Source organism: Crinia signifera, chromosome 3 (genome assembly GCF_055691185.1).
Source record: "Crinia signifera chromosome 3, ASM5569118v1, whole genome shotgun sequence".
Lineage (NCBI taxonomy): Eukaryota > Metazoa > Chordata > Amphibia > Anura > Myobatrachidae > Crinia > Crinia signifera.
The window spans coordinates 114,629,315-114,649,270 of NC_139219.1; the positions used below are offsets into that span (position 1 = coordinate 114,629,315).

Consider the following 19,956-nt stretch of genomic DNA (forward strand, 5'->3'; position numbering starts at 1 on the left):
ATATTATAAAGCGAGGCGAGCACAGCGAGCCACCGAGTCCGAAACGTGGTGAGTGCAGTGAGCCCCGCGAGAAGATGTGGATTACTTCACATGTATTCCGCATCCGATTGCCATGCTCCCCACACTTTATAAAATCAACTCCATGCCAACGTGGATAGTGGGGGTATGAAAAGGTCGGACTGACTACGCTAACTGCGTAATGCTGACTGACTACGCTAACTACGTAAGCTCCAGCTGGCCATGAACGGGCAGAAACACGACATTGATACTAACAGGGACCCTACTTTACTTGTGTAGTTTCAAGGCGGCAGCTTAAGCTACGCAGTTATCTTAGCTCAAGGGCTGCGGCCGCGGGAACACTACGCTGATTCTGACAGGGACACTACGATAACTACGTAACTGCCGCTGTGAAACTACACAAGTACCCTTATTTACATATGGGGAATGTAATACTACAATCATTACAGCACTGCCAATACTGCTAACAAATAGGAACCACAGTCACATTTTAAAGCAAGTACGGTATCTGTATGTAAGTTGGAAAAATGTATAAATACAGTTTAAAAACTACATTTTTGCTGCTATCTATACCCACATTTATAAATAAACATTGTCACTCTTTGAGTCTTTATTTTAAGCCTGTGCTCTTAGCGGTAATGAACTCAAATATGTTCTGCATTTCAGATCTCTACTGTCCAACTTGCCAAGAAAAACAAATATGCCTCATACATCTTTGCTGCAGTCACACCAAACCAGGATCAGATTTAGATGAAAAACCAGCTGGGAAATTTATTGAAGCAACCATAATGGGGGCTAGGCCTGTTGATGGGCAAGGTCTACAAGGGAGGTGGGATCCTTCCTCACAGGGCCTGATTCTGAATTAAACACAGTTTAACTGTTTTTCAACTTTCCTGGAGTTTTTTTGCTTCACCTTGATACGAATGCAGATACAATGCCCTTCCCTGTTGTACATCCATGAATCTAAATACTCAAGAACTGAGAAGCCCACTGTCCATGTCTAAAGACTACGCAAAAATGCTTTGTTTGTCTTTAGATACCACTGTTGGTTGCACCATTGAAAGTTTCATAAGTCCCATGCTAGGTGCAGATCGTCCAATTGAGTATGGCCTCCACACAATAGTGTGGTGATACAACAAAAGGCCTACTAAGGTCAAATAACCAACCATGACACTAAACACACAAAAAACTTGAAAAACACTAAAAACTAAATGGCAATGAAGCAACAAAAAAATAATATCAAATTAAATTCAGTTTCATATGTTACAAACACGCCTTACAATTGTGAGTGCACTAATGGTTTATGTTCAATTGTCTGACTGAAATTTGACTGCCTGAACTCTATAAACTGCTCTGAGCTCCAGAATACAGGTTGAGTATCCCTTATCCGAAATGCTTGGGACCACAAGCATTTTGGATACGGGATTTTTCCGGTTTTTGGAATATTTATTGTATAATAAGTAATGGGCATAATGGTGTGTGGTAGGTTTTATGTGTAATGGGCATTACAATGTGCGGTATAATGTGAAGTGGGCATCACGTGTGGGGTATAATGTGTAATGGACATCACATGTGTGGCATAATGTAATAGGTATTATGGTTAAACAATGTATATTTAAATAGTCTGTCACTGCGGCTTGGGGGGTGATCTGTGGGGTCTACTGGGTCACTGTGTGGGCCTTCATGTTTATAAGTCACTGTGTGGCCTTCAGCCAGCCAACTTAAAATGTTATTTCAATACTCCAAAGATGTTGTGATGCACATAAAGCCCAATATCTCTTTTATAAAGTAGGCTTACAACAACTAATGTGTATAACAATCTAGCACAATTACTTTTGCGTTGTCAAATGCCAACAATAAGGTTCTTCCATTTGTTAAAAAGATCTCTACAGCATTGTCTCTCAGTTGCCACCAGCGCTTGTGAACTTCTTTGATTTCTTCATATGTCCATGAAAATGAGGCAGGTTCCGATTCCCCAAGCAGAGACTATGATCAAGATAAAAGAGATACAGTTGAATATGTTCACACAAAACTCAAAAGATATTGCTTAACTTTAGAAACCATAGTTTCAAACATATAGTAGTTTTAGGTGTTCGATTCATGTGACCATTAGTTTTAGCAGAGAATATCCTAGATTTGTATAGAACAGCTATATTCAGATTCATTTTTAGATATTTTAAGCCACTGATTTGCTTAGCTGGTGTCGTGTACTAGCACGACGCCCCGATAATTAGTCGCCCAATTTTTTAATCGCATGCCATACACCCGATGGCATGCGATGCGATTTTAACGCATATACGATATTAAATTGTATAAGCACCCTAATGGGTGCTTACAATGCTTAAATGCACCCCCACGCCACCCCCCAAGTATAAACGTGAACCCGAAGCGCGGCGAGTGCAGCGAGCCCGCGAGGGGCGGCGGTACGTATCCTACGACCTTTTCATACCCCCACTATCCACGTCGGCGTGGAGTTGATTGCCTTATGGCAAGGTGCTTCATCATGCTGGAAAAGGCATTGTTCATCACCAAACTGTTCTTTTGCTTGGCAGAAGTTGCTGTTGGAGGATGTTTTGGTACCATTCCTTATTCATGGCTGTGTTCTTAGGTAAAATTGTGAGTGAGCCCACTCCCCTGGCTGAGAAGCAACCCCACACACAAATAGTCTCAGGATCTTTTACTGTTGGCATGACACTGGACAGAAGATAGCAGTCAACTTTCCTTCTTTGGAGAATTATTTTTCCACAGGCATGTACATTACTTTACCCTAGTCCCCAGCAATCCAATCACTTTATCTTTTGCATAATGCATCTGTCACTGATGTTTTTTCTTGGAGAGAAGTGGCTTGCTGCCCTTCTTGACACCAGGCCATCCTACAAAAGTTTTCACCTCACTATGAGTGCAGATGCACTGCCACCTGCCACCTGCTGTAGTAAATGTCCTAGTGCATGGTGGATGTTCTCAGGCACCCTGAAGCCTTCTTCACGCCTACTGAACCTCTTTACTTGAAGTTCTTGATGATAGGATAAATTGTTGATTGCAGCAATATCCTTACCTATGAAGCCTTTTTTGAGCAATGCAATGATGACTGCATGCATTTCATTGGTTAACAGATGAAGAACAATGATTTCAAGCACCACCCTCCTTTTAAAAACTTAAGTCTGTTATTCTAATGCAATCAGCATGAAAGAGTGATTTCCAGCCTTGTCCTTGTCAACACTCTCATCTGTGTTAATCACAGAATAACTGGCATGATGTCAGTTGGTTATTTTGTGACAGGACTTAAATGCAGTGGAAATTGTATTTTTTTGATTAAATTCAGGCAAAGCTCTTCATCACATTCTGCATTACATAAAAATTGCCATCATAGAAATTGAGGCAGCAGACTGTGAAAATAAATATTTGTGTCATTCTCAAACCTTTAGGCCAGGGGTGGGGGACCTTTTTTCTACCAAGGGCCATTTGGATATTTATAAAATCCTTTGGGGGCCATATAAAAATTATCAACTTAAAAATTACATTATACACACGGGCAGCAGCATATACATGCGGGCATTATACACAAAGGCAGCGGCATATACATGCGGGCATTATACACACGGGCAGAAGCATATACGTGCAGGCATTATACACATGGGCATCGGCATATACATGCGGACATTATACACATGGGCAGTGGCATATACATGTCGGGCATACACACGTGGCATATACATGTGGGCATTATACACCTGGGTAGTGGCATATACATGTGGGCATTATACACACGGGCATCAGCATACATGTGGGCATTATACACACGGGCATCGGCATATACATGTGGGCATTATACACACGGGCAGCGGAATATACATGTGGGAATTATACACACGGGCAACGGCATATACTTGTAGGCATTATACACAAGGGCAGCGGCATATACATGTGGGCATTATACACACGGGCAGCGGCATATACATGTGGGCATTATACACACGGGCAGCGGCATATACATGTGGGCATTATACACACGGGCAGCGGCATATACATGTGGGCATTATACACACGGGCAGCGGCATATACATGTGGGCATTATACACACGGGCAGCGGCATATACATGTGGGCATTATACACACGGGCAGAGGCATATACATGTGGGCATTATACACACGGGCAGCGGCATATACATGTGTGCATTATACACACGGGCAGCGGCATATACATGTGGGCATCATATACATGCGGACATACACATAACAGTTCTGCCCACCACTGCAGAGACACCAGGGCTGGCTAATTAATGCGCAGCAGTGTGAGAGTGATATGGATGACTTACAGATCCAGGGGTTGTCATTTATTCATAAAAAGTGACAGTGTCACCCCCAAACAGGTTAATGTGATTATGTCTGATTATGATAATCAGACATAATCACATTAACCTGTTGGGGGGTGAATCCCGGGGTAAATGAATACCCCTGCATCTGTCAGTCACTGGGAAGGGAGTGGTTGAGTGAGAGGAGCGGCACAAGAGGAGCAGCATTTGCCTTTATTTTTTACAGTACACGGTTTTAGCTGTGGCAGCACAGTGTGATGGAGGCTGCTGCTGCAGCTGATGGTCTCCATCCTCCAATGCTCCCACCCATGCAGTGCATGGCGGGAGCATCCCAAAACTCGCGAGAGTCCCACTCCTTACCGCCCGCATCGCACCCGCCAATCACTGCGGGCGCATCACCTCCGCAGCCCCTGTGATTGGCGGGCGCGTCTTCTGCACAATCTCCCCGTTATCTGGGCGGGCGGCGCATCACCTCCAACAATTTGCAGGAGGGTAAGCCCTAAGCAGGCATGCATGTAGGAGGGCAGGCGGGCCGGACAAACTGGGTGAGGGGGCTGTAAACGGCCCGCGGGCCGGAGGTTCCCCACCCCTGCTTTAGGCCATGGCTGTACACAGTAGTATCTTTTATACACTTTACACCACACAGTAGTACCCCTTATTTGCAATGCCCACAGTAGTAGTGCCATGTACACACATAATGACCACAGTAGTAGCGCCACTTATACATACAGTACAGTAGCTCACCCCCCTACAGTTTACACCTTACACAGATCTCCACAGTATATTCTTAGCACTCACACAGCTCTCTCCCTAACAGCGCTTATACCTCATGTGCGGGTAAAGGGAGTGACTGTCTAATCCTGCCCCCGTAATTGTGACATTGCTTACTTACTGTATTCCAGCCTTTCATCTTATATACTGTGTGTATTCTGTAGGCAATAATTCCATATATAAAATGTTTAATATGTTATGCTTTATGTGGTCAAAGGTGTTTTCTCGGTCTGAATGACATCAGTTATAAAGCATTTTATTTGCATTCAAAACATGTTACAACATACAGTACTGTACTTACATTGGATTCGACAGTGTCAGATGCAGAGTCTTCAACAAAATACATCCCGCTTTTGCCTAAACAGAAAATGTACAAAGTAGTGCTTTATTTAAATATAATGCTATGAAACATGGCAGTTTACTATCGTATTTGATCTTAAAAGTAAATCTGTGTTCAGCACACCTACTGTAACATATTCTCCATATCAGGCTTTGTAGACACTGGTGTTTACAAAGTAACGAGTGATCTCTGAATAGATGGCGTGTGTATTCAGGGAGCTGTGGGCTAACGAGCTGCTCAGGGAGAGCTGGGCATGCTCCAAAACGCCGAACACAGTTCTGTGCTGCACGGCCATGCCTACCTGCCCAAAGCCACACTGCCTCTCACCCGAGGCCATGCCCCCTTTCTGGGTCGCACATGAGGGACACAAACAACTGCAGCACAGTGCATGTTATCATGATTTTTATTTTTAGTGCAAATTAAATTAATCTTAATTAGTAGATACACATATTAAATTGTAAACTTTAAAGCCAGTATATGCTTATCTTTACAGTTTAGTTTAAGGGGTCCATACATTTCACCAACATAATTCTGGCATCAGATTATTTTTTAACAATAATTTATACAATATAGCGCACACATATTCCGCTTTACAGAGATTACTTTGAACACTGACATCAGTCCCTGCAACGGTGGAGCTTGCAATCTATATTCCATACCACAAGTACATGCACACACATTCATTCTAAGATCAAATGCAATCAGAGTTCCAATTTTCTTTAATATATGCATGCTTCGGACCCATGCTGCACATATGCAGTACGATACTTGTGTCATTGGCTGTAGATGCTGTTTCACAAAATAAAGACTTCCTGACCTTTTGGAAAGAGCTGCAGTGGCCAGCATGTGTGATGTCATGGGGCAGAGCCAGCTAATGGTGACGAAAGTGATTTGAGGTACTGGATCACAAATGCATGCTGAAGCAACTACGTAAACCAGAAGCATCCTGTTGCATTACAATAGCTGAGCACTGCTGCTGCTTTCAAGCAGGCAGCAGTGATGCTCTTTTCAACCACATCTGATTTAGGCCCACATCCACTTTATTTAAAAAAAAAAATGGTAATTATGTATTTCCCGGGCGCCCAATTTACATACGTACGTTTGCGGAAGGAAACCGGTTTTAGTGCCATGCATTCCATGCGATGTGATCCCAGTAGTTTATATGCATACAGTACTGATAGACGTTTGTCAGTTACCGTATCTACGTGTTGTGAATAAGCTTAAGCTACGCAAATAGCGTAGTCAGTCAGAACCTGCTCCCGGTCACTGACTCTGAGGTGATTTGGTGTCAGTGATGGATGCTACTCAGAGTTGTTCCAGTGTCCGGTGTGCACAGCTCAGGCATGGCAGGTGAGCAGATGTCAATATTCACCCTGCCTACATCAGAGGAGGAGGAAAAGCAATTGCTGCCCGTGACGCAGACTTGCGTTAACGGGCATCCGATGAGGCTTTCTGCGAAGGAAGGGACGTGGCGCTGCCACCAAAAGTGTTGCCAGAAGCTCAGCATCTGAGCAGACCACTGGTTCCCTGGATGCCAGCTGCCGTTCCTGATCCTGGTCCGGTTTCTGTACTCCTGGGCACAGGAGCTTACCAGTGTGGATTACTGTCAGAGGGAGCTAAATATGTCCATTAAGACAACGGTGCAATACAACGGCCTCATGAGGGAGGCCTGCACCATGGATCTGCTGTCACAGCCGCAGACCCAAATTGGAGGCCCAGGCTTGGTGGTGGAGGTGGATGAGACTCTTTTTGTTAAGAGAAAGTATAATGTTGAAAGGCGAGACGCCACCACCCTTATGTCGGCCATCAATGCCAATGTCGCTCCAGTGTTAGTAATCTATTCCGACTGCTGGAGGGCATATAATACCCAAGAACTGCAACAGGCAGGGTATGAACATTGCAGGGTTAATCACTGCTACAATTTTGTCGACCCTGAATCAGGGGTACATACCCAAAATAGAGAGCAGATGTGGGGGGCTGCCAAATGGCGCAATAAAAAACAGAGAGGCACTGCAAGGCATCACTTAGAATCCAATCTACAGGAGTTCATGTGGAGGAAAAGTTTAGGAGCAGATGATAATTTTAAAAGAATATTACATGCTGTGACCCTACTGCCAAAGGCTACTGCAGTGCCCTCTCAGTGACCGACTTTTTTATCATTCTTGAATCTTTTCTTATTATTGTTATTGTTCGTAATCTCTTAATCATCATTGATATCATTCTTGAATCTTTTATTATTCATATTATTGTTTTTAATCTTTTAATTATTCTTCTTATATTTTATGCTAATTATTATTTAGTAAATTCAAAGTTAAACGTTAACATGTGTCCACATTACAGTTTCAGAAGTGTTGTATGGCTGCTGTGAATGTGTTCCTTAAACTCCCCCACTATCCACACCACCCCGAAGCGTGGCGAGCCCAGCGTAAGGTGGCGGAACGCATCCTCCCGACCATTTCATACCCCCACTATCCACGTCAGCGTGGAGTTGATCTTATAGTGTGGCAAGCGCAGCCGAGCCCGAAGCATGGCGAGCGTAGTGCGCCCTGCGAGGGGACGCGGAATACATGTAAAGTGATCTGCTTCCCCTCGCAGGGTGCGCTGCGCACGCCATGCTTCGAGCTTGGTGGCTCGCTGCGCTCGCCACACTATATAAAATCTCCTCGCCGATGTGGATAGTGAGGGTATGAAAAGGTTAGGAGGACGCGTTCCACTGCGCTCGCCACGCTTCGGGGTGTGTGGATAAGTCTTACAGGTGGCTTGGATAGTGGGGGGGGGGGGGTGTGTGTGTGTGTACAAATTATAGTACAGGTAATGTGGCTAGTGGGGGGGGGGTGTAGAAATTATACTACAGGTAATGTATCTCAGGCATCGTTTAACAGACGGGAAAAGAGCAGTGAAAAAAATTACTTAGTAACATCGCATCGCACGCATCGTATTACACTAAAACGGGTACTGCGATGCAATGCGATGCGATCTTCTTATGGGCTCCCGGGTACTACATAAGTACCAAATAAATTATATACAGTATATATACAATTGTATATATATATATATATATATAGTCACTGCTGGCAGCACACCTTTGTAGTGGGAAATGGCTCTGGTGCCTTCCAGTTCACTCAGTGTAGAGTGAATGTCATAGTAGGGAGAGGCCGGCGGCGATCCATTGCGTGATTGCCTGGCTATTTATCTGAGTGCCGCCGTCCTCTCAAAAAAACCCACAAAAGTGTTGTGCCGCCATCCTCTCCCTACTATATATACACATATATACACAGTCTGCAGGGGGGGCGGCGGCACTCCTTGATAAAAAAAAGCCTGCAGGCTTTTGAAACATCGATCCCCACACCGCTTGCTTCCTTTAGTTATTTCTGAGTGCCGCTGCCCCCTCTGCAGACTGCATACAGAGCGCCCCATAGCGCTCCCAAGGGAAGGCACCGGAGCTTATAGCAAGTACCAGCACTTTGTGCACGGAGTGCGACCACAGACACATATATTTATATATATGGTACTGTGGCTAATTATTTAGCGTAAACAAAATAACATAAGTGTAATTAAATTATGTATCATTTCAGCAAATTGAGTTAATTGTATATTGTATTCATTATACAGGATACAGACAAAAGTAATACAGATGTGGCCACGCTTAGCTGTGCTGTGATTTGGCAAAGCTGGCACAAAAATTTTGTCCACAAATAAGTCTCACGCATGCATATGCAGATGCACGGCCATAGGAATTCATGAAGTGGGAGCGAAATGCCCTGTGTCATGCAGCATGTTGAGAGATGCATACTCGTACGTATGTACTTGAGTATGTATGCATACTCGTAGTTGCACAAGGCTTACTCCTAAACTTGTTATTGCGATATATATATACTGTGTATATATATATATATATATATATATATATATATATTTTGCCTAAGGCCTGTTCTGGGAGAGAGCGATCTGTCCCCCTGCCGAATCAATTGGTTTTTAAAAATCGTTTATGAAAATTGATGCTTCATAATCGCACATCCTACTAGGATTCATCAGAGTTCCGTTTTTTTATTTATATTGGAAGATGTTCCACATGTGGTATTGTACACTGAACAAACAACATATCAAAAGTCACCCCTGAGGAAGTCAGTGTGACGAAACATGTTGGGTGTTTCTATGTACAATGTGAAAACAACTAAAAACTGCAAACAAGAGTTATTAACACATCAATGTTAAAAAGACTGTGTATTAAATTGTTCAAAATTGTGATACGTGTCTGTAAATCATTACTGCTCTTACTGGTGGCGGAGAGTAAAGTCAGTGGCGCACTCTGTTTCTTATATATATATATATATAGATAGATATATAGCAGCGAATTTCGGCCGCACCAGGAGTCAGAAATAGGATGAAGATGTTTTAATAACATCGTCAACGTTTGATCACCAAACTGTGTAAAGGCTCTTTATTTCTGGCTCCTGGTGCCGCCGAAATTCGCTGCTGTATTGGGGGACCTGTTTGGTCTTCAGCCGGGCACCGGAGCAAAGCTACTACTGCGACGATTGGAGTGCTGTCCTACAACAAACGCGAGTTATATATATATATATATATATAAGAGACACTTACCCCCTCAGAGAAAGGATGGATCCGGCACACGGTAGTAGTGTAGGTGAAGAAAAAGAGGTTTATTAAGAGTGCAACATTGCACCATGGCCCTTATTCTGATCGGTGCGGCCGGAGCCGATTATGCGGCCAGGACCGTGCGTGCGAAACCCCGCCTTCCATACGGATCGCCAACTCCGTCCGTATGCGGTAAGAAGCTGTCCGAACGGATCGCACATGTATTTTTCACGGAATACGCCTCCTCCATCTAAGGGAACCTCCCCCATCATTCGATGGTCGCAGACCATCGAATGCAGGACCGTGTGCTCCACCAGCACCCGCAACCTCAGACCACACGGACATTTTTCCGTGCAAAAGCAGGGATCTGGGCGGGCAGCTGACATCCGGCGATGTCATATGTCCGCCCCCTACACGTGCGTCACGGCCGCATTACCATACGTACGCCCAGCGTTTTCATGGGAACTCCCATGAAACGCGGGGCGTATGCATATTGTAATGAGCCCAAATAGCCCTTCACGCCCCTCTCCACCCCCTGTTCGGAGTGTTCACATATCATGCGGGATTTGGCCGTACGCCCCGCTCGCACATGCGCAGAGACGCCTCTGCACATGCGCAGACACAAAACATCGGCGGGCCGAACGCACGCGGATATATACGCACCGATCAGAATAAGGGCCTAAGTGACAGCTGCTGACCTGACAGCCGTTTCAACTGCTGGGTGCAGTTTTCATCAGAGGTCCCAGCAGTTGAAACGGCTGTCATGTGAGCAGCTGTCACTTAGGCCCTTATTCTGATCGGTGCGGCCCGATCAGAATATGCGGCCGCAACCGTGCAGGCGAATCCCCGCCTTCCATACGGATCGCCACCTGCCGTCCGTATGCGGATATGTGGCGATCCGCATGAAATTGTACGGGGATACGCCTCCTCCATGGTGGGAGCAGCCCCTGCATTCGATGGTCGCCGAACATCGAATGCAGGGCCGCACGCTCCACCAGGTCCCGCAACACAAGACCACACGGACACTTGTCCGTGTGAAATCATGTATAGGGGCGGGCAGCTGACATCCGGCGATGTCAGATGCCCGCCCCGTACCCACGCGTCACGGCCTCATTACCATGCATACGCCCCGCGTTTGCATGGGAACGCCCATGAAACGGGGGGCGTATGCATAGGGTAATGAGGCTAAGTAGCCCCTCACGCCCCTCTACGCCCCCTGTGCGGCGTATAAAGAATCCGTGCGGCGAAATCGCCTGCACATGCGCAGACTGACCTCTGCACATGCGCAGACGATCAACATCGGCGGTCCGTCCGCATGCGGGAATTTCCGCACCGATCAGAATAAGGGCCTTAGTGCAATGTTGCACTCTTAATAAACCTCTTTTTCTTCACCTATACTACCGTGTGCCGGATCCATCCTTTCTCTGAGGGGGTAAGTGTCTCTTATTGCTCTATTATGTTCCTGGCACCGGATTTTTATTGAAGCCACGAGTGCCAACCCGATACACCTACTTACCTATATATATATATATATATATATATATATATATATATAACTCGCGTTTGTGAAAGGACAGCACTCCAATCGTCGCAGTAGTAGCTTTGCTCCGGTGCCCGGCTGAAGACCAAACAGGTCCCCCAATACAGCAGCGAATTTCGGCGGCACCAGGAGCCAGTATATATATACACACACACACAAATATATACATACATATTATTTATTTGATTAATTATATACTAAGGTGAGTTAGTTCATTATGGTGAGTGTTGAGTCCCTGTATTTGTATTTATTAGAGCATGTGGTCACAGGCCACTTCACCCAACCTGGGAATGGCGAGTGCTGCTTGCACTCCATTCGCAGGGATGGTGAGTGTTGTGGTACTCTGTATCTATATATGTGGGTTAATTTCAAATTAACCTTTGTTACTGTGATCATATCTTTCTCTTACACCCCAGAAGAGCTAATTTATATGTAACCTGTGACAGCTGCCCCTTTAATTCTAAGTCAGGTGTTGTGTTAGGTGACTGCCTCATCTTTAAAATCCATAAGGTACTTAGCAGGTGAGCTTTAAACCAGGAAAAAACACATGTCCACTTTAGCTATGACGTGTCAGCAGCTGCCAGGCTCTTGAGAGACAATTGTTTTTTTTTTTTTTTTAAATAAATTTTATTAATGAGATGCCATGGATACATAAAGAAATAGTTAGACAAATAGATATGATAAAGAATATGGTCCAAATATGTACAAATTAATGCAAAAAATTAGGAACGTGCGCAGAGGTTCCCTGGACCAAATACAATACAATCAAGAAAATATAGAGGCATCTCTTTTGTTTTTAAAGGTGATAATATACTTAAAGGCAATATAGATATAATGCATATAAACAAGGATAAATAATAATATATGTACATATATATACTCACACACACACATACATGCATACATACATATAGCCTACACATATATACATATATTAACATTTTTATTAGTCACAGAAGCCTTAAAGATAAAGTTTTTAAGAGAACTAATAGAGAAGAGAAAAAGAAAAAAAGGAAAGAAGAGAAAAAAAAAAAAAAAAAAAGGGAAGGAGGAGGTTAAAAAAAGAAAGGAGGTCAAGGAAGGGGAAGGTGAAGAAAAAAGGAGGGGAAGGAGGGACCTGGAAAGGAGGGGGGGTCCTACCCGACTGGTCAAGTTCAAACTTTTAGGAGATAAGTTACTATGTTTTTAGTGGAAGGCTGGTGGTACATTGAAATACGTGGTCCAGGGTTCCCAGACCCTAATAAATTTAGCGGAAGAGCAATTTAAGATACTAGTGATGTACTCCATTGAATGAATATGCCAGATCTTGGCAGTCACCTCGGCTAAAGACGGAACAGTTTGAGATCTCCATAGACTCGCTAGCCGCCAGAACCATATGAGTGAACAATTTATTCTTCGAGCGAGTTGTGTCTGGGATATTCATTGAAAGGAGAAAATAGCCAGCTTCAAATGGAATTTGCAAAGATAGAATCGAATTAGCTAAGGCAGTCAGCTTCTGCCAAAAAGGGATTAAAACTGGGCATTCCCACCAGATATGCAGAAAATTTCCATCAGCCTTTTTACATCTCCAGCATAGGGGGGATATATCTGCGTTCATTTTATTAAGCCTTACTGGAACATAATACCATCTATAAAGAAGTTTATATGCGTTTTCTTTCAGTTTAACACATATCGAGCTAGAGGCAACATTAGAGTAAATTTCAGACCAATCGTCATCATGCAGCATTTTTCCTAGGTCAGATTCCCATGCATTCATATATGAATCTCTAGTATCAGAAGTCTCAGGTAATAAAGAAGGATATAAATTTGAAATTAGGCCTTTTGTCGGTGTCTTGCGAAAAACTAAGTTTTCTATAGAGGTGAGTGGTCTAGCAGTCACTTGTGCAATTACTGAGGAATGAAAATGCCTGATTTGGAGATATTGAAAGAAATATTTATGCGGAATAGGGTATGTAGATTGGATGTCTGCAAATGTGGGGAAGGATGAAGTTTGAGAGATGTCATTAATAAACCTTATCCCATTTTTCCACCAGCTTCTAAATGCCTTAGGGGAGCAACCTTGTCGAAAGTAAGGATTATCAAATAGAGGGATCAGTGGACTAGGATAGGGTGCTACTTTGAATCGCTTATTGGCAGTGTCCCAGATATCTAGAGAATGTGATATTACCGGATGGGTTTTTGTAATTTTTGGACGGGCCGATCTGGGTAACCATAAAAGAGAATATATCGAATGGAGTTTGAGACTTTGAGATTCAATATCTACCCAAACCCTCTCAGAATTAGGTCTATTCCAAAGGACACATTGGGCCAATCCAGCTGCTAAGTAATAAGAATTTAAATTTGGGACCCCGAGACCACCATCGGAAGAACGTCTCTGTATAATCAAACGACTCACTCTTGGCTTTTTTTTTGACCAAATAAAGTCCATAATTTTTTTTTGAAGGAATTTAAAAATACAAGGGGGAATACGTATCGGCAGGGTTTGAAAATAATAGAGTAGACGTGGTAATACATTCATTTTGATAGCATTAATTCTACCAATCCAGGATATATGATATCCTCCCCAGTCAGCAAGGTCTTTTTGCAAACGTGCAATTAATCTTGGGTAATTAGCTTGATAAAGATGTCTGTAATTTTTAGTAATGGCGACACCCAAATAGGTGAGTTGGGTTCTATTCCAGCGGAAGTCGTAGGCCGACGCCAATGTATCTTTAATGTGCTGCGGAACATAGAGATCTAGGGCCTCAGTTTTTAATGAGTTAATTTTATAACCTGATAACGTTCCGAATTCTGATATCTCACGGAAAAGGTGAGGGAGGGAATTAGCTGGGTCAGTAATTGTGAGCAGTACGTCATCAGCATAAAGGGCTATTTTATGCTCTGCGTCACCTATTTTAATTCCTTTTATATTTGGATTGGTTCTAATGCGTGCTGCAAGAGGCTCAATAGTTAGTGCGAAAATGAGAGGGGACAGTGGGCATCCCTGTCGCGTCCCATTAGTAATTAAAAACGGGGGAGAGGCCATTCCATTAGCCAACACTGATGCACGTGGTTTGTCATAAAGGGATGATATTCCTTGAAAAAATCTACCAGAGATGCCTATCTTTTGTAGTATGTGAAACATGAAGGGCCAATGAATCCGGTCAAAGGCCTTCTCAGCGTCTAAGCTTAACACCAGAGCTGGAATCTTTTGTTCATGAATACTATGAATCAAGTCAATTGTACGGCGCGTGTTATCAAATGCTTGTCGGCCAGATATAAAGCCCACCTGGTCGGGGTGTACCAGGTCCGGGAGCAGTGGGCCCAGCCTGTTGGCTAACACCTTTGCAAATATCTTGATGTCAACATTGAGCAAAGAAATGGGCCTATAGCTTGAGACCAGGAGGGGATCCTTGTCTGGTTTGGCGATCACCACTATGTTGGCCAAAGAGGTTAATGAGTCAAAAGAATCACCATCAAGGAGACCATTAAAAAAACTTTTTAAAAAGGGAGTCAGAACTGAGGCAAATTTTTTATAATATAGAGGGGTAAATCCATCCGGGCCTGGGGTAGAGGAAGTTTTTAGACCTCCAATTACTGAGTGAATTTCCTCCTCTGATATTTCTGCATTCAGTTCTGCCAATCTCCGGTCGTCAAGGATTGGAAAAAGGCCACTAGAGTGGAAGGCAGATAGGGACAGGGGATCAATAGAATTGTTTTGAGTACTGGAATTATTCAAATTATATAAATTCTTATAGAAATCATGGAATTCTGCTACTATTTGTTTTGGGTCATAGGTGATTATTCCCGAACTATGGCTCTTAACCCTCGATATCAAGCTGGACATTTTCTTATGTCTAAGTTTACTTGCCAAAACTGAGTCCGCTTTATCTGCCTTATCATAGTATTTTTGTTGTAATTTTTTCAGAAGATTGGCTGATCTACGGGATAAAATTGTATTTAGTCTCCCTTTAAGGGAGTTAATCTGAGTAAGTAACTCTGTCGTAGGATTCCGCTTATGTTGGTCAAGAAGCAAAGAGATGTCATGTTCTAACTGTAAGATTTCTCTCTGAGCCTGTTTTCTCCGGAAAGATGCTTTACTAATCAGATTACCTCTAATTGTAGCTTTATGAGCTTCCCAGATTACCCCTTTAGTAATTTCGTCAGTAAGGTTAAGATTAAAATATTCAGAAATCGCAGATTTGATATCCTCCAAAATAGAGGGGTCTAGTAATAAGTTGTCATCTAGTCGCCAGGAACGAGATTTATGTTGGAATGAGAGAGAGTCTAACAGAATATAGGGGCCTGCGTGGTCCGTCCATGAGAATGGAGTAATACCAGCCGCCGAAACCGAAGAGGCAATTGAACGAGAAACAAATATCATGTCTATTCTTGAGTACGATTGATGTGGTCCGGAAAAATGAGTATAATCATTGGCCGTGGAATTTTTGAGACGCCAAGAGTCTAGGACCGATAGTTTGGCCAAACCTGCGCTAAGATTACGTGATGTACGCAGTACTTCCAGGGAGTGTTTGAGTGGGCGTGCGGCTTTTTTATCTAAACAAGGGTCTATCACGGAATTAAAATCGCCACCTATTATTAGATGTCCCTGTGAAATTTTCTCTATTAGTTTAAATAACTTCGTATAAAAAGGGCATTGTTTGGTGTTAGGTGCGTACATGTTGACTAAAGTGATTTGAGTTGAGCCTATAGTACCCACTAAAATAAGGAATCTGCCATCCATGTCAGTTACCCTTTTTCCCAAGACAAAAGGGACATTTTTTGAAAATAAAATAGCTACTCCCCTTTTCTTACATGAGGCCGATGCAAAGTATGTTTGATGGAAATATCTACTCATAAGTTGGGAATGCTCACCTGTGAGGTGGGTCTCTTGTAATAGAATTATATCTGCCCTTTCTCGTCTACAAGCGCTTAAGACCAGGGTGCGGCGTCTAGGAGAATTTAGCCCATTAACATTTATAGACATTAATTTCAACCCCATGGTAAGATTTTATAATCTGCTTCAAAGAAGGCTCTGGGATGATCCTTGAAGAATAAGGGTGGAGACCAGAGAGTGCCGGTTGATTTGTATAGATATAATATATATCTATATATATGAGTAGAGCAGAAACAGAGTGCGCCACTAATACAAATCTTCACCACCAAAGTTGCTGTAATAATTACAGACGCATATTACAATTTGACAATTTAATACATAGTCACATAAAACAATGGTTTAAATTTTTTTTCTTGTGATTTGTCAATTTCATATGACAGAAGTATCACCCTTGTTACTTTCAAATGACAGAAAACACCCGTATATATATATATATATATATATATATATATATATATATATATATATATATATATATTCCAGAATCTGCAGCTAAGATTGTCATAATGGATAGAGTATCATTATTTGTTCAGAGCCCGGGGACTCCTGCAAAAGGAGGCTAGGTGGATGTACCTATTGAACACTGTTAGTCCGCATGGACTCAATGAACAATTAAACCTATATTGCTTTATATAAATTCTTGGCAGTAATGTAATGTACCACCGCTATGTGTTACTAACCTGATTTAAGTTCTCTAGTAAGGTACTGTATACTGTATGTAGTATGATGTGTATTTTTGTTATTTTTTTCACAGCGGTCCTTTGCATGGCAACCGGATAACGCTGGTGACATCTTGATGGGTGCGCTGGAGCGCCCACGTGAACGCCAGTGGGAAATGGACTGCTGCACGCATTGGGTGAAGTTGTCTGGGGTAATTAAGGTATGCTTTTTTGTACTGTTATTGCTTCTGATGAAACTTCATAACATAAATTGAAACGTTAAGCATTGAAGATGCATTTGTGATTATTTCTGTGAGGGCCGCCACCACCACCAGTTTGAGGGCACCCACAGCCATTATGACCTCAACGTAAGTGCAGAGACCTGGGACATACATAGATATATAAAATATATTCATTTACAGTTTCTTATGTAGTGCAGAATATTCTGTTGTGCTTTACAATTGGAAACAACAGTGAGAAAACAAATTGGGTAATAACAGAGCAACATAGAGGCAGGATGTATATTTATATTAATCCATTAAGATTAATGTGAAGTTTTACTAGATCACCAATGTATTTTTATCAAGGTTATATATTTTTTTTATATGTGTATAAAATAATTCACTTCTTTTGCAAGGACCATTACTTTGATATTTTATTTTTTGTAAGAATACTCACCTAATAAGAGTTCTCCAAGTGTTTCTCTTGACGGTGCAACATTTATACATCTCCGATTGACCCTAAAAAAAAAAAGATATGTCAATGGAAGATCAATATTAAAATATTTATTATCCAAATTATTGTAAATTCTGAATGCATTTTGGCTGCACCAAATCTACCATTTGTAATCTGACATGAATGTCCAGGACAAACGCAAATCAATGAGAGCCAAATGCTCTCATGTGTGTATGACATAAGGTAACTACTGTAAGCATAAGAATACTTATGAAAAATTATATACAGTATGACAAAAATAGATCCCATCACAAAGTATCTATTCACTCACCCGAAAACAGGATTATGGCCAAATGTACTAGGCTTGAAAAGTAATAAAATGGAGAGTGATAAACCACCAACCAATCAGCTCCTAATGGTCATGTCACAGGCTGTGTTTAAAAATGATAGGTAGGAGCTGATTGGTTGAAGCTTTATCTCTCTCCCTTTTATCAATATTCAAGGCTTAGTACATCTCGCCATGTGAGAGAAAAGGAGTGTATAGGATGAGAGGCCCAAGAAGAGTGAGAGAAGAACTAAGAAAATGGGTCAGCAATCACTGACAACTGAGGAAGTCCCAAAACTGGAATAAGGGGATGAATTGTGTTGGAAACCATTTTCTACCCTCTCCACTGCTGAAATAAACAGATAAGCAGTCATATGTTCCTTACTTTATACAAGCAATAATAATACCCCTTTCACACAGAAAAGCAGATTTGATGCGCATGCGCAGTTTAATCCCGAAATCCCGGGATTGGATACTCCAATCCCGGGATTGAAATCCAGGACATTTTGGGGCCAAATCCCTGGATCCCGCCGATCCCCCCGTGATTGGCCACCCTAGTCACGATAAATAAAAAACAGTAATTGCCTGCGACCATATTCCCAGCGATTAAAGCCCCTATCGCCCCGTGTGTACACAGCATTAGCTAGCTCAAACATCATGGTTAATTGCTAAAACTATCATAGCCCATCTACGGTCTATTCATCTACACTTACTTCCACTTCACGCTTCCATGCTGCTCTGTCTTCCCCAAACCCTACTTCTGTGTTTCCCCATCTGTGCTAGCCTGTACTAATTTATCTGCACCATCTGTCTTTCACCATCTGTGCCTAGTCTGTACCACCATTGTCCATCTCATCCCTCTCCATCTGTGCTGCTCTGTCCACCCATCCACACTGCTGTCTACCCCTTATCCATGCAAATGTTTTTTTTTTTTTCCATCTATACTGCGCGCACCCCTCTATCTGTGCTGCTCTGCCACCCCTCACCCACACGGCACTGTCCACCTATCCACACCGCTCTGTCTACCCCACCATCTGTGCCACTGTATTTCCCCATATGTTGCACTGTCTCCCCCCAACTGCATCACTCTGTCTTACCTCCCCTATATGCACCACTGTTTTCTACCCATCTGTGTTGTTTTGTCCCCCCCCCCCTCAGTGCTGCATAGTCTTTCCCCTATCCACACATTTCTGTTCCCCAATCCACACTGCTCTGTCTCCTTACTCCAATCAAAACCACTCTTACCTCATCCGAGCAGCTGTCTTCTGCTAAGACCTTCAGTTGCATAGATTGCATCTGTGAATTAGCAGCTCCACCATTGTGTGAGTGGCAGCAATCTCACCCTGTGAGTGCTGAATCTGCACTTACCCACAGGCTGTGATGGCATACCATCTCTGTATTGTGCAAGGAACATGTCCATTAAGGTGTCAGCCGTCAGCCGACCGCCATTGTTGGATTGTTTAACTGGTATGGGAGCATGAACGCAAACAGAACTGCATCAGGCTGAGACTTAAAAAACAAAGCAGTATCACAAGTCTGCTAAAAGAGTTTCCATTCCTGGAACTGGGACTGGACCTTATAATCGAACCATCTGGAAGCTATCCAAGGAGGGATTTTTCGCTGTGGAGACCCGGGATCCCACCAGGAACTACCCCTTGGACTGTCCCATACGACACTAATAGCCTTGATTATAAGGCCAAACACGGTACTATGCTCATATTATTTTATTGTTTATGTCATTTCTGAATAAATGTTTACAGTTTTACACTATGTGGAGCATTTGATTTTAAACCGAGGTATACATGAATCAAGAAGAAGGAAGTAAATACAACATTGAAGCAAC

General features: G+C 42.8%; 1 protein-coding gene across 1 annotated transcript in view; it reads right to left on the minus strand.

The window, feature by feature from the left end:
• LYST (lysosomal trafficking regulator) overlaps nt 1-19,956 on the minus strand; it is a 574,932-nt gene that overhangs the window by 132,936 nt on the left and 422,040 nt on the right. Inside the window, exons 36-38 of the mRNA XM_083176391.1 lie at nt 17,792-17,853; nt 5,404-5,459; nt 1,852-2,004 (exon numbers count right to left, since the gene is read on the minus strand). Of these exons, the coding sequence (XP_083032517.1) occupies nt 1,852-2,004; nt 5,404-5,459; nt 17,792-17,853 (271 nt within the window). The remainder of the gene's footprint in view (nt 1-1,851; nt 2,005-5,403; nt 5,460-17,791; nt 17,854-19,956) is intronic.